Raw genomic sequence first — 12,479 nt, 5'->3', positions numbered from 1 at the left:
AGCTATTTAGTATGCACAGGTCTAGAATGGGGCAGCACCTCCATCCTTCTTGGGGATGAAGAAGTAAGGGGAGTAGAAGCCTTCGGTCTCTATGGCGCCCGTTGCAAGAAGAGCTCCGGCCTCTTGTTGGAGAAGGCACTGATGGGTAGCGTCCTCTGGAGGTGTCTGGGTGGGGGGAGTGAGGGAAATTATAGAAATTTTATGGAGTGTCCATGATGGATTATTTCCAGGACCCCACGGTCCATGGTGATCTTGTCGCAATTGTGGGCGAAAAGGGCAAGACGGCCCCCAAAGAAGAAGTGTGGGGCCACGGATGGCAAGGGGGAGGGTTCACAGCTCTCAACTGACACATCAGAAGCGTGCCTTGGGTTGCCGGTGAGTGAGGATCGAGGAAATGACTGTGGCTGAGGTCATGGGTCGCTGACACTGGGACTGGTGGTGCTGGCGTGGGGGTTCCTGCTGCCGTTGCTAGTACAGTGGGTAGGGTGCATATGGATGGGGGTGGAATTCTTGGAGCTGCAGTTTGTGCTGCAGGGCTGTAGTATAGATCCCCAGGGACCACAACGTAGCCCCCGAGTCCTTTAACGAGTGATGGTGCTCATCAGTCTTACCATAGAACAACTTGTCCTCGTAAAAGGGGAGGTCCTCTGTAGTCATTTGTACCTCTCAAGAGAAACCAAAGGCCTGTACCCAGGACTCGTGGTGCATGAGGATGCCTTTGGCAAGTGAGCATGAGGATGTGTCAGCTGCATTGACCACCGTTTGGAGGGTGACTTCATCTACAAAGGTGCCCTTCATCCACCAGCGCCTGCAATTGCTGCTGCTGGTCTTGGGGTAGATTGTCCTTGAACTCTGCAAGCGCAGGGGTTAAAATCGTATTTCGCCAGCAGAGCCTGATAGTTGGCAATATGAAACTATAACACCGCGGACGAGTAGTGGAGGCAGTTGGGAGCAAGAGTCAGAGCTGTGCCTGGATATCGGAGAAAACGTCAGCTCTGGTTCAGAAAAGCCCTCGGAGTCCAAAGCCAGCAGCGCGGACGGACCATGGTGTAGTGTGGACATGGCCCTCTCCAGCTGGAGCAGGACCAGCTTGTCTCCACAGTGGTGGGCTGGAAAGCAGTGGCGAAGGTGGGTATTGGAAGCTCCAGTTCCTCCAAGGAGAGAAAGGGTTCCAGACTGCCAGGGGTCCGAGGAGTGTCTCTGGAGGCTACTGAAGACCGTGGTGGGGTCCATGGAGTCAGCTGCACTGAAGGTCTCGGAAATAGCAGTGGGATAGGCTGTGCAAATGCAGGAGAAGGCACAGGGCCTGCGGGTACCAGGGCCATCGACAGGGCCGCTGGATCCTTTTTCTTCTTACTCTCACTCTCGAGATGGGAAAGCCTGGGTGTAAGTGCAGCAGTGTCAGCGCGCAACATGTCACCTGACCTGGCACGGCTCAGGGAGCAAACGCTGCCCTTGATGGGGACTTGCGTCTATGCCGATGAGAGCGTTTTCTGCTCTCATGCCTTGGCCTGTCCAGAACTGCCAGGTCCGAAGCATGGGAAGTGCTGGGAGGCGCACTCGCCACCGGTGATGGACACTGCACCGCCGGTTTAATGGTAGACAGCATGAGGAAACGCATGATGCACATGCAGGTCAACAGTCACTGCCAGCTCTGGTGCATGGCACACATGTGCACCCATGATTGGAATACATATAGAGACCATCACTCAAAGAAGAAGAAATGAAAATCCAGACAAACTCCATTCATTTCAACTGAGATTCTCTGCATTCATACTAGTGGAAACAAGATCAGAATCTGGCCCTTTGACTGCAAAAGACATGGAGCCTGAGACCCCTCTGACTTACACCAATATAAACTAGGAGTAGATCCATTGAAATCAGTGGTTTAGAGGACAGTCAGGCCCAGTGTGTGCAGGATTTAAACAAGTTGAATCCCATGTACTGCATCACTGTAAACATATCACATAAAATAGAAAGAAAAAGGGAGCTAGAAGGAAGGGCAGGAAAGTGCTACCTTTTGATGGGAGGTTTCACTCATGTCTAAAAGCTCAATAATCTGAGGTGGCCGCATCTCATGAGTACTAGCCAGCTTCTGCTCCGTAGTAAGAGACATCTCCTTTAGGAAGGCAGATGGAGTCAGCTGCAATTCAAAACAACAGGAGACAGAACTATATAAATGGCTTTTCTTGTTACAGTGCCGCTGATAAATAATTTGTGTTCTCAGCCGTTAGGGCAGTCCTGGAACTCCACTAAGTTCCCTGCTGAAATATTTAAAACTGGTAAATTAATTATACCGAGCGGAATATACATGCACTACCCGAGAGATTCCGTCCTATTTGTCTCTCTGTCAGCCATGATTTGAAATGACATCTGGCTGAGGAATTTGATTTGCTGGGGGTTGGGGAGTGTTCCTTTAACTTTCCTGGATCAAGCACGTGACTTGAAAGGAAAAAAGTCCGTAAAATCCCATGGCTACAATTTTACACATGCTCACACAAAGACCCACGTAGGGACAACTTCTCTGAGGGAATTGTCAAGGCAAAGCATCAAAGAAATGGAGCGACAAGGTTCAAGGAAAGAGGAATGGCCCAAGTTTAGATCATCTCATTTTAATCAGCAGTTGTCTGATCTGGCTTTGTCCTTATTGCCTTCCTGATGGAGCTCTGAAGAGCTGTTTCCATGGTATGAGCTAGCATTGGGCTGAATCCTGCTTACCTTGTCTCAAACAGCAAACCCCATTCACTAAACATGTGGGTAAAAGGGGCAGGGTTGGACCCCTGACCCTACAAGCCCTTTATAACATGATTAGTCCTCACTTCATGTGACATGAAGTCAGTGGCCCAGTGGATCCCTGCACTGGAACTGAGGTTGGCACAGGGTTCATGAGAGGGCAAGCTGGCATGATGTCATTTCTGTGTTCCTCTATTCTGGACTTGGTTCAACCCCAGGCACAGATTACAGCAGCCTGAAAACTACTCAAACTTATACCCAGCTGCCAAAGGCACTTAGGGGCTACTGCATCAGCCAGGAATAGCTGGAGTGCAGTGGCACTCGGGCCAGGCTCCCTTCTCTCCCAGATCATCCTTGACATTCCCCAAGGGCTAGTGCAGGTATAGGTATAGGCAATTATGGTGTCTTGGTGCCAGCTGGAGAAGCCCCTACACCAGGCAAATTCCCCAGGGCTGCTGGATCTTACAGCAGGGTGGGATGAGTTGAGCCTAACAGGAATAGTCTCATAAGCTATGGCTTGCACAGCAAGTTCCTACTACACCAATCACTCTACTAGTTAAGGACCTGCTTCCGGTTTAAACTCTGAGGAGATGGCTGTTTTGCTGGGGTTCTCCTTTACTGCAAGGTCTGTGGTGAGGGATGATGAGACTCCTCCCACTCCTTTCCTCTTACCCACCCCTTCCTCATCCATTGATCCTGGATCCCATAGAAGGGGCTTCCTGAAGTCAGAAGACAAAACAAAAGGGGGGGGTTACCTTCTCCGCCTCTTTGTGGGAAAGGTGGGGGGTGGGAACTGGCACTATGGGGTCCCTCCCCACCGCTGATGTTGAGCAGATATTCTAACCATGTGTTAGGTACTTACAGTAACAGCCTTTTCTTCCTCTCTGACAAGCTTTGGATTACGAGGGGCCACAACTTTGCTCTGGAATCCTTCAGGCATCTTGGAGGGCCCCAAGGAGTGAAGAACCTTGCCGGACGGCATCCTCACATCATTTCTTAGCTCATCTGGAATAAGCAAGAGTGTGATTTTTAAAAGCCAAAAAAATCCTTGGAATTAAAAGTCCTCAGCAACAACAGGTATTGGGCCCAATTTTCACCTCCTCCATGGGACAGAGTGTAGACTCCACTGACTCAGAGTGGGCATTTGACAGTCACTTTGCTCAAGAGCAAATGATGATACAAGGTGCAAGGCTGCAGAAACTGAAACCTGAGATACCCTGAGAGACCCATGGGAGAGTTCTACTTTACAGGGCTTTAATTTTTAAACTTCTACTACTAGATTCTCCTCTCACACTGGAGCAAGCCAGAAGGCTTGTTTTACTCCCTCAAGTCAATGGAGTTACACCAGCATAAAACATATGTCAGAGGCAGGGGCGGCTCTAGGCACCAGCGGGCCAAGCACCCGTTTGGGGCGGCATCCTGGGGAGGGCGTCATTTGGCTCCGGTGGAGCTCCCGCCGGCATGCCTGCGGCAGGTCCACCGGAGCCCGGGACGAGCGGACCTGCCGCAGTCATGCCTGCGGCGGGTCCCGTCTTCCGCGGCTCGGTTGAGCTCCGCAGGCATGACCGCGGCAGGTCCGCTCGTCCCGGGCTCCGGTGGAGCTCCCGCCGGCATGCCTGCGGGAGCTCCACCGGAGCCAAATACCGCCCTCCCCAGGATGCCGGAGCCGCGGGAAGAGGGGACCCGCCGCGGGACTGGGGAAGGGCGGCGCAGCGCTCCGCGCTGCTTGGGGCAGCGTGATTTGTAGAGCCGCCCCTGGTCAGAGGTGAGCCATGCACACAGCCTCCCTGATCTCACTCCCTTCTCTACCATAAATGCCGTCTGCCCCGTCACTAACATGGGTTAGTGTTTGTGCATCTTTAGGGGAATCAGAATGAGGGGCTTGTGGGAGCGGAGTATTTCCATAGTCACTGGTGTATTTTCTTTGGGAGTTTTGATCGAGTAAGGACTGCAGCGCTGGGGTGGGACTGAGTGTAATCCCAAGCCGTGAGCACCAGTTAAGACACTAAAGGGTGACAGCAGCCTCCACTGTGAACCTCATTCTTGGCAGCCAGCGGATCTAGAGAGCCAAGGATTCATTGACCAAACCCTCATCCTGTCCCAGGAAACCCCTTCAATACTATCTCAGATCCAGCCTCTGTGGAGCAGAGCATGCGAGAGACACAAACACAATGACACTACTGCCAAACCTTGCACCACACAGGCCCAGCGGTTTTGCTCTTTGGGTCCAACATGAAAAGCAGGGACAGGGGATTTTGGCTCTAGCAATCCAGGGCTGATGGGGTACGATGGCAGCAGCTCTTCTGGATGGATATTTCTCTCCTGAATAATCACCCACTTTACAAAGCATGGACGGAGAGCAGTGAAACCAGAGGAAATACGCTCAGAGCCAAACTGCCCAATGGTATCAGTGAGATCCTCAGGAGGAGGGGAGACTAAGGAAAAGCTATTTGAGTTCACCTAAATAATACATTTAAAAAAAATACAGTGGGAGCTGGCATGCACCCAGCTCTGCCATGTCTGGAAGGAAACCCTCACGTCATTTCCTTGACACATTAATGCTGTTAAACACTCATGTCGCTCTCACCTGGCTGCTGAGGAGGTGGGGCCTATAACAAATACTCTGTTTTTTACCATTTCAGGAAGTTGTTAATGTTTTTAATCGAGAGGAGGGTGAAGGGTTAGCATATTTAAAAAAACATATTTTAAAAAGGGAAGAAAGAGAACCCGGGGAACTACAGACCACTCAGTCTCACTTCAGTCCCTGGCAAAATCATGGAGCAGGTACTCAAGGAATCCATTCTGAAGCACTTGGAGGAGAGGAAGGTGATCAGGAACAGTTGACATGGATTCACCAAGGGCAAGTCATGCCTGACCAACCTGATTGCTTTCTATGATGTGATAACTGGCTCTGTGGCTATGGGGAAAACGATGGATATGCTATTGGTGGGGGGGAGGGATAGCTCAGTGGTTTGAGCATTAGCCTGCTAAACACGGAGTTATGAATTCAATCCTTGAGAGGGCCATTTAGGGAGCTGGGGCAAAAATCTGTCTGGGGATTGGTTCTGCTTTGAGCAGGGTGTTGACTAGATGACCTCCTGAGGTCCCTTCCAACCCTGATAACCTATGATCTACCTTGACTTTAGCAAAGCTTTTGATACAGTGTCACACAGTATTCTTGCCAGCAAGTTAAAGAAGTATGGATTAGATGAATGGACTATAAGGTGGGTAGAAAGCTGGCTAGATTGTCAGGCTCAATGGGTAGGGATCAACAGCTTGATCTCTAGTTGGCAGCTGGTATCAAGCAGAGTGCCCAAGGGTCGGTCCTAGGGCCGGTTTTGTTCAACATCTTTATAAATAATCTGGACGATGGGATTAATTGCACCCTCAGGAAATTTGCAGATGATACTAAGGGGAGAGAGGTAGATAGGCTGGAGCGTGACCTAAACAAATTAGAGGATTGGGCCAAAAGAAATCTGATGAGGTTCAACAAGGACAAGTGCAGAGTTCTGCACTTAGGAAGGAAGAATCCCATGCACTGCTACAGACTAGGGACCGACTGGCTAGGCAGCAATTCTGCAGAAAAGGATCTTGGGATTACAGTGGATGAGAAGCTGATTATGAGTCAGCAGTGTGCCCTTGTTGCCAAAAAGGCCAATGGCATATTGGGCTGTATTAGTAGGAGCATTGCCAGCAGATCGAGGGAAGTGATCATTCCCCTCTATTCAGCACTGGTGAGGCCACACCTGGAGTACTGCGTCCAGTTTTGGTCCCCCAACTACAGAAGGGATTTGGACAAGTTGGAGAGAGTCCAGCAGAGGGCAATGAAAATGATTAGGGGGCTGGGGCACATGACTTATGAGGAGAGGCTGAGGAAACTGGACTTACTGAGTCTGCAGAAGAGAAGAATGAGGGGGGATTTGATATCAGCCTTCAACTACCAGAAGGAGGGTCCAAAGAGGATGGAGCTCAGCTGTTCTCAGTGGTGGCAGATGACAGAACAAGAAGCAATGGTCTCAAATTGCAGTGGGAGAGGTCTAGGTTGGATATTAGAAAACACTATTTCACTAGGAAGGTGGTGAAGCACTGGAATGGGTTATCTAAGGTCTGGTGTTGTTTAACATCTGTATTAATGACCAGGATGTAGGAATAAAGAGCATACTGATCAAATGCGCAGATGACACAAAGTGCTGCCAACACTTTGGAGGATAAAGCTAAAATTCAGAGGGATCTTGATATATTGGAGAACTGGGCTAAAGACAACAAAATGAAATTCAACAAAGACAAATGTAAGGTACTACACTGAGGGAAGAAAAACCAAATGCACGAATACAGAATGGGGGATAACTGGCTTGGCAGCAGCACTGCTGAGAAAGATCTGGGAGTTGTGGTGGATCACAACCTCAACATGAATCAGCAATGTGATGCTGTGGCAAAAAAAGCAATTGCAATTTTGGTTGCATTAACAGAGGCATAGCATGGGAGTGACAGTACTGCTCTACTTGGTGCTGGTTAGGCCTCAGCTGGAGTAGTGTGTCCAGTTTTGGTCACCAATGCATAGAAAGGATGTGGAGAAACTGGAAAGGATCCAGAGGTGAGCGACAAAGATGCTCGAAGGGCTGGAATGCAAGTCATGTGAGCAAAGGCTGAAGGAACAGGGTAGGTTTAGTTTGGAAAAGAGGAGATGGGCGGGGGGGGACATGACAGTGGTCTTCAAATACTTGAAAGGCTGCCATAAGAAAGATGGAGAAAAGTTGTTCTCTCTTGCCACAGAGAGCAGGACAAAAGGTGATGCGTTCAATCTACAGCACAGCAGTTTTAGATTAAATCTCAGGAAGAACTTGGTATCTGTAAGAGCAGTCGGCCAATGGAATAGACACCTAGGGAGGTTGCGGGAGCTCCTTCACTGAAGGTTTTCAAAGGAGGCTGGAGCCATCTGTCTTGGAGGGTTTAGACACAACAAATCCTGCATCTTGGCAGGGGTTTAGACTAGAATACCCTTGGGTCCCGTCTAACCCTGTGGTTCTAAGTGCACTGCCCTATACTGCACTCACTGCTTCTAGTGGGGAAAATCCAGCTGTGAATTGCCTGGCTAATGGGCATGTAAAATCTCAGCCACAGCATTGCATTTACATGGGGATTCCCATTCAATATCTGGAAGTTTCCCAGGGACATGTCTGTTCAGCCAAGGTAACATTAACACATACATTGTTTGGGGGAAGGGTAAAACGTCACTTGGGGTCTGTCTGTCTAAACTACAAAGAACAACCTGTGGCACCAAGTCTCAGAGCCCAGCTCAATTGACTCAGACTCACGGGGCTCAGGCTGCAGGGCTGAAAACAGAAGTGTAGATGCTCAGGCTGGAGCTGGAGCCTGGGCTCTAAGACCCTCCCCCTTGAGGGGTTTCAGAGCCTGGACTCCAGCATGAGCCCAAGTCAGTTGACTCAGGCTCTGGCTAGGGATGACAGGTGTCCGGTTTTCAACCGGAACGCCCAGTTGAAAAGGGACCCCGGCAGCTCCAGTTAGCATTGCCGCTAAAAGTCTGGTTGGCCGCAGTGGGACAGGCAGGCAGGCTCTGTGACCGGCTCTGTGCAGCTCCCAGGAACTTCAGCCAATGGGAGCTACGGGGGGGAGGCAGCGCGCAGAGCCCCCTCGACGCCCCTCCGCCTAGGAGCTGGAGGGATATGCTGCCGCTTCCCAGGAGCCATATGGACTTCCTCTCTCCAGGGCTGCCTGAGGTCAACACCGGCTGGAGTCTGCACCCTGACCCCCTTCCAGTGCCCCAACCCCCTGCTCCATCTCAGAACCCCCTCCTGCACCCAAACTCCCTCCCAGAGCCTGCAGCCTGCACCCTCTCCCACACCCTAACCCCCTGCCCCAGCCCTGAGCCCCCTCCTGCACTCCGAACCCCTCAGCCCCAATCTCCTGCACCCCAAATCCCTCATCCCCAACACCACTACAGAGACCTCCCCCCAGCCCGCACCTCAACCCCCTCCTGCACCCCAAATCCCTCATCCCTGGCCCCACACCAGAGCTCAAATGCACAGCCAGAACCCTCTCCCACTCTCACTCTCCCACTCCAAAGCCCTCAGCCCCCTCCTGCACCCCAAACCCCTCATCCCCAACTCCACTACAGAGCCCTCCCCCCTGCCCGCACCTCAACCCCCTCCTGCACCCCAAATGCCTCATCTCTGGCCCCAGCCCAGTGAAACTGAGCAAGTGAGCTGGGGGGAGAGCAAGCAAGGGAGGGAGGGGGGAATGAAGTGAGTGGGGGCAGGACCTCAGAGAAGGGGCGGGACAGAGGCAGGGCCTCGAGGCAGGGGCGAGGCAAAGGTGTTTGGTTTTCTGCAATTAGAAAGTTGGCAATCCTAGCTCTGAAGTCACACAGGGCTCAATTGGTGTGAGTTGCAAATATATTACACAGAAGACATGCTAGAAAAGAGAACTGCAAAGAGGACAATACAATTTTAAACAGCCTCAGGGGCTGGATCCTATAAGGTATTGAGGACCATCAACTTCCCTTGACCACAGCTGGACTTAAAGGCACTCAGCATCTAGCAGGATCTGTCCCATATACAGTTGGCTTTAAAAAGAATAGCATCATTCCAACAGCAACCTATGGAATAACAATTACCCCTCTCTGCCAAAGAATACAGCAATGCGAACTGGTCTGCACTGACAACGGACATCAGCATAGCTACATTTCTCAGACACGTAGGTAAGCCAACCTAACCCCAGGTGTAGACAGTGCTAGGTCAATGGAAGAATTCTTCTGTCAATTTAGCTACCACCTCTTGGGGAAGTAGATCACCTACACCAACGGGAGATCCTATCCCCACACTGTAGTAACTGTCTACACCAGGGATTCTCAAACTGGGGACTCCTCAGGGAGTCACGAGCTTATTACATGGGGGGTCACGAGCTGTCACCCTCCACCCCAAATCCCGTTTTGCCTCCAGCATTTATAATGGTGTTAAATATATAAAAAAGTGTTTTTAATTTATAAGGGGGGTTGCACTCAGAGGCTATGTGAAAGGGGTCACCAGTACAAAAGTTTGAGAACCACTGGTCTACACAGAAGCGCTACAGCAGCGCAGGGGCAGCTGTGCCTCTGGAGCATGTTAAGTCTACACAAAGCCTTAATGAGGAGGAGCTCTGCCCTCCTTGGGAATGTACCAGAATACGCCACGTTACAACACCATAAATGTATAAGCTGCATGGTGTCAGAGGAAATCTGAGATGTTTAGAAAAGGTAAAAGAACAGGCTATGTAAAGATTATTTTAATTGAAGAGATTAAAAAAATACAGTCACATCATTCCTGATGGCAAAGTACCACTCACAGCAATCCTCAAGGGAAAATCCACAAGGAGATGCTGTATCCCAGTCCTGTGAACAATGACATGCGCCTCTCCAGATCTACTTCAAGGGGCGTCATTCAAGTTCATTCTAGTCAAGAACTAGACCCCTTTCCCACTTAGCCCATCTAAACTTCACTGATCTGTAGCAATTGTCATTAAACACACAGGAGCAGAATATCAAATAAAAAGATTTTCAGCTCTATTATTCAACACACTGTGATTTACAGCAGAGTCCAGCAGTCAGGGACTAGGACTGCCAGTCAGAAGGTCTGAATTAGGAACATAGGCCTGGCCCATTGATCCGGTCCCCTGCTATTGCAGGCAATCCTGTCATATAATCCCATTCATTAACTCCTAGTCTCAGCTCTGCCACTGATTTGCAACAGTAAATTGGGCAAGTCATCTACCCTTTCTGTGCCTCAGTTCCCCATCTGCAGAACAACAATAATGATGAGCTAGCCACTTACGTGACCTAGGGATGAAACGTGCTGAGTGTGATGGTCATGTAGCAGGCGCTCAGATCAGCAGTGTGGCCGGATAGCTGATTATCAAGCAAAATAACACTGAAGTTGAAAGAAATTTGTCTACTTAAAAGTTGTAATGTTAGATGCACCTAAGAGTAAGCCTTAGGAGTGCGGTTTTAGGAGCTAGTGTGATTGTCTGGTTATTCTGCTCCTTCATGCCATATGTTAGTAAACTGCATAAGCACTTAGGGAGGGGATACATTACCTTCCTCCCTAGCACCCCCCTACTCACCTTTTTAAGCTGGGAGGGGAGAGAATAAACATTACATACCAGTCTAAAGCAGGGCGACTTCCAGACTGAGACTTGGGAGCGGCAAGCGGCTCTTTAATGTGTCTCCTGCAGCTCTTTGCCGCACGATATTAAAACACTGTGATTTGATTATTAACCAGTCTAAGTTATTAGCCAGTCAGGATGTTTTACTATGTTATTAACCAATTGCAGAATACTTGGTCAGTCTTTTTGCTGTGGCAATTATATATATAATAAAAACAGTCAATAAAACAATGAATTCACACAACGGTGGTTCTTTTGGGTAATGTTGATCGCTAATTTGGCTCCTGAACCACTGAGGTCTGAGTATCACTGGTCTAAAGCAAGGACTGTAAAGAGGCTGGATAAAGTCCCACGGCCCCAATCCGGCGAGATGCCGATTGCGCTCAGTTCCCAGCTTTTCACTGGATCAGGTTCTCACTTTGCATGTCTGAACCCTGTCCCCCCACCAGTCACTGTTTGTTGACGTGAAGGTGAGAGCTGCTTTCAGAAGGCTCCCAGGATCAGGCCCTTGAGATGTAAGACCACTTGCTAATAAATGGTCAAACTATGGCACTGCACAGAGAAGTAAGGGGGTGCAAGGCATCCTCTGACACCCCATACAGGAGGTAGCAGCACGTGGAGGGACATAGCCTGTGCAGAGCTGGTACATTCATCCTCTACACACATTGGTGAGGTGGGGTGGGGTGAGGTAGGGAGGGGAACAAGAGAGGAGACATGGTTCCAACCCCTAGCCTGTGTACCTGCAGCAGTGCTCCATGGGGTCTGGCATAGGTTACTTCCCCCTTGGAGAAAGGGAGAACCCAGGACTCTGGGAATCACAGTCTTCCTTCTGGTCTGCTCCATGGGCAACACAACAAGCGCAAAGCCACCATTTAGTCTTAGTTAAGAATACACGGTCCAACCCAGTGAAATATTGAGCATGTTTTGATTTCAGTGGGATCTGCAAATACAGTGCACAGGCAGCACCTTGCTGGGCTGCGTGCATATTTTAATCAAGAATAAAGAAACAGGCCTATTCCACTGTTCAATTCAGCTCCTGCAGTGTCAAGCACAGTATAAGAACTCTGATAGACAGAAAGGCCAATCTAACAGTCAAAAAATGGATGACGACATTTTTAGGGCATCCCCACACATTGACTGTATGAGGATACTTGGGTACAGCAGCTCAAGGATTTATAAACCGTAACACTATGCCTTACAGGCTCATAGTCATTCTAGAAGGAGATCTAATGGCACAAGCTGAAAACACAAACATAAAAGAATCACCCCTGACGTCTCTATGGTGACAGTTTATAATGGTATTTCAATGATAACTGGATTATTTGTTCCAATCTTTAACTGTAACTTGCTCCACTTTTTCCTGTAATTCCCAAGTTTATATTGCTTGTACTTTGCCAACCCCCAGCTCCACACACTTCTCCTGCCCTAGAATGGGGACACCCAACTTCCCATGGCCTGGAGCTCCTCCCTCTTGTGGCCTGTTGTATGTCATCCCCCTCTGCTTGGGGAGGAAGAAGGCATTTCACACAGGTCACCAGGTAGGGCTGGTCTACAGCCTGCTCTTAAAGGCCCCATCTACTCCAACAGCT

General features: G+C 49.7%; 1 protein-coding gene across 1 annotated transcript in view; it reads right to left on the bottom strand.

Moving 5' to 3' along the window:
- HYDIN (HYDIN axonemal central pair apparatus protein) overlaps nucleotides 1-12,479 on the bottom strand; it is a 399,212-nt gene that overhangs the window by 372,900 nt on the left and 13,833 nt on the right. The window contains exons 3-4 of the mRNA XM_039503100.1: nucleotides 3,596-3,738; nucleotides 2,018-2,143 (exon numbers count right to left, since the gene is read on the bottom strand). Coding sequence (XP_039359034.1) covers nucleotides 2,018-2,143; nucleotides 3,596-3,738 — 269 coding nt within the window. The remainder of the gene's footprint in view (nucleotides 1-2,017; nucleotides 2,144-3,595; nucleotides 3,739-12,479) is intronic.

The sequence above is a fragment of the Mauremys reevesii genome, linkage group 16 (assembly GCF_016161935.1).
Source record: "Mauremys reevesii isolate NIE-2019 linkage group 16, ASM1616193v1, whole genome shotgun sequence".
NCBI classification, from domain to species: domain Eukaryota; kingdom Metazoa; phylum Chordata; order Testudines; family Geoemydidae; genus Mauremys; species Mauremys reevesii.
This window is presented reverse-complemented; position numbering and strand designations above follow the sequence as displayed.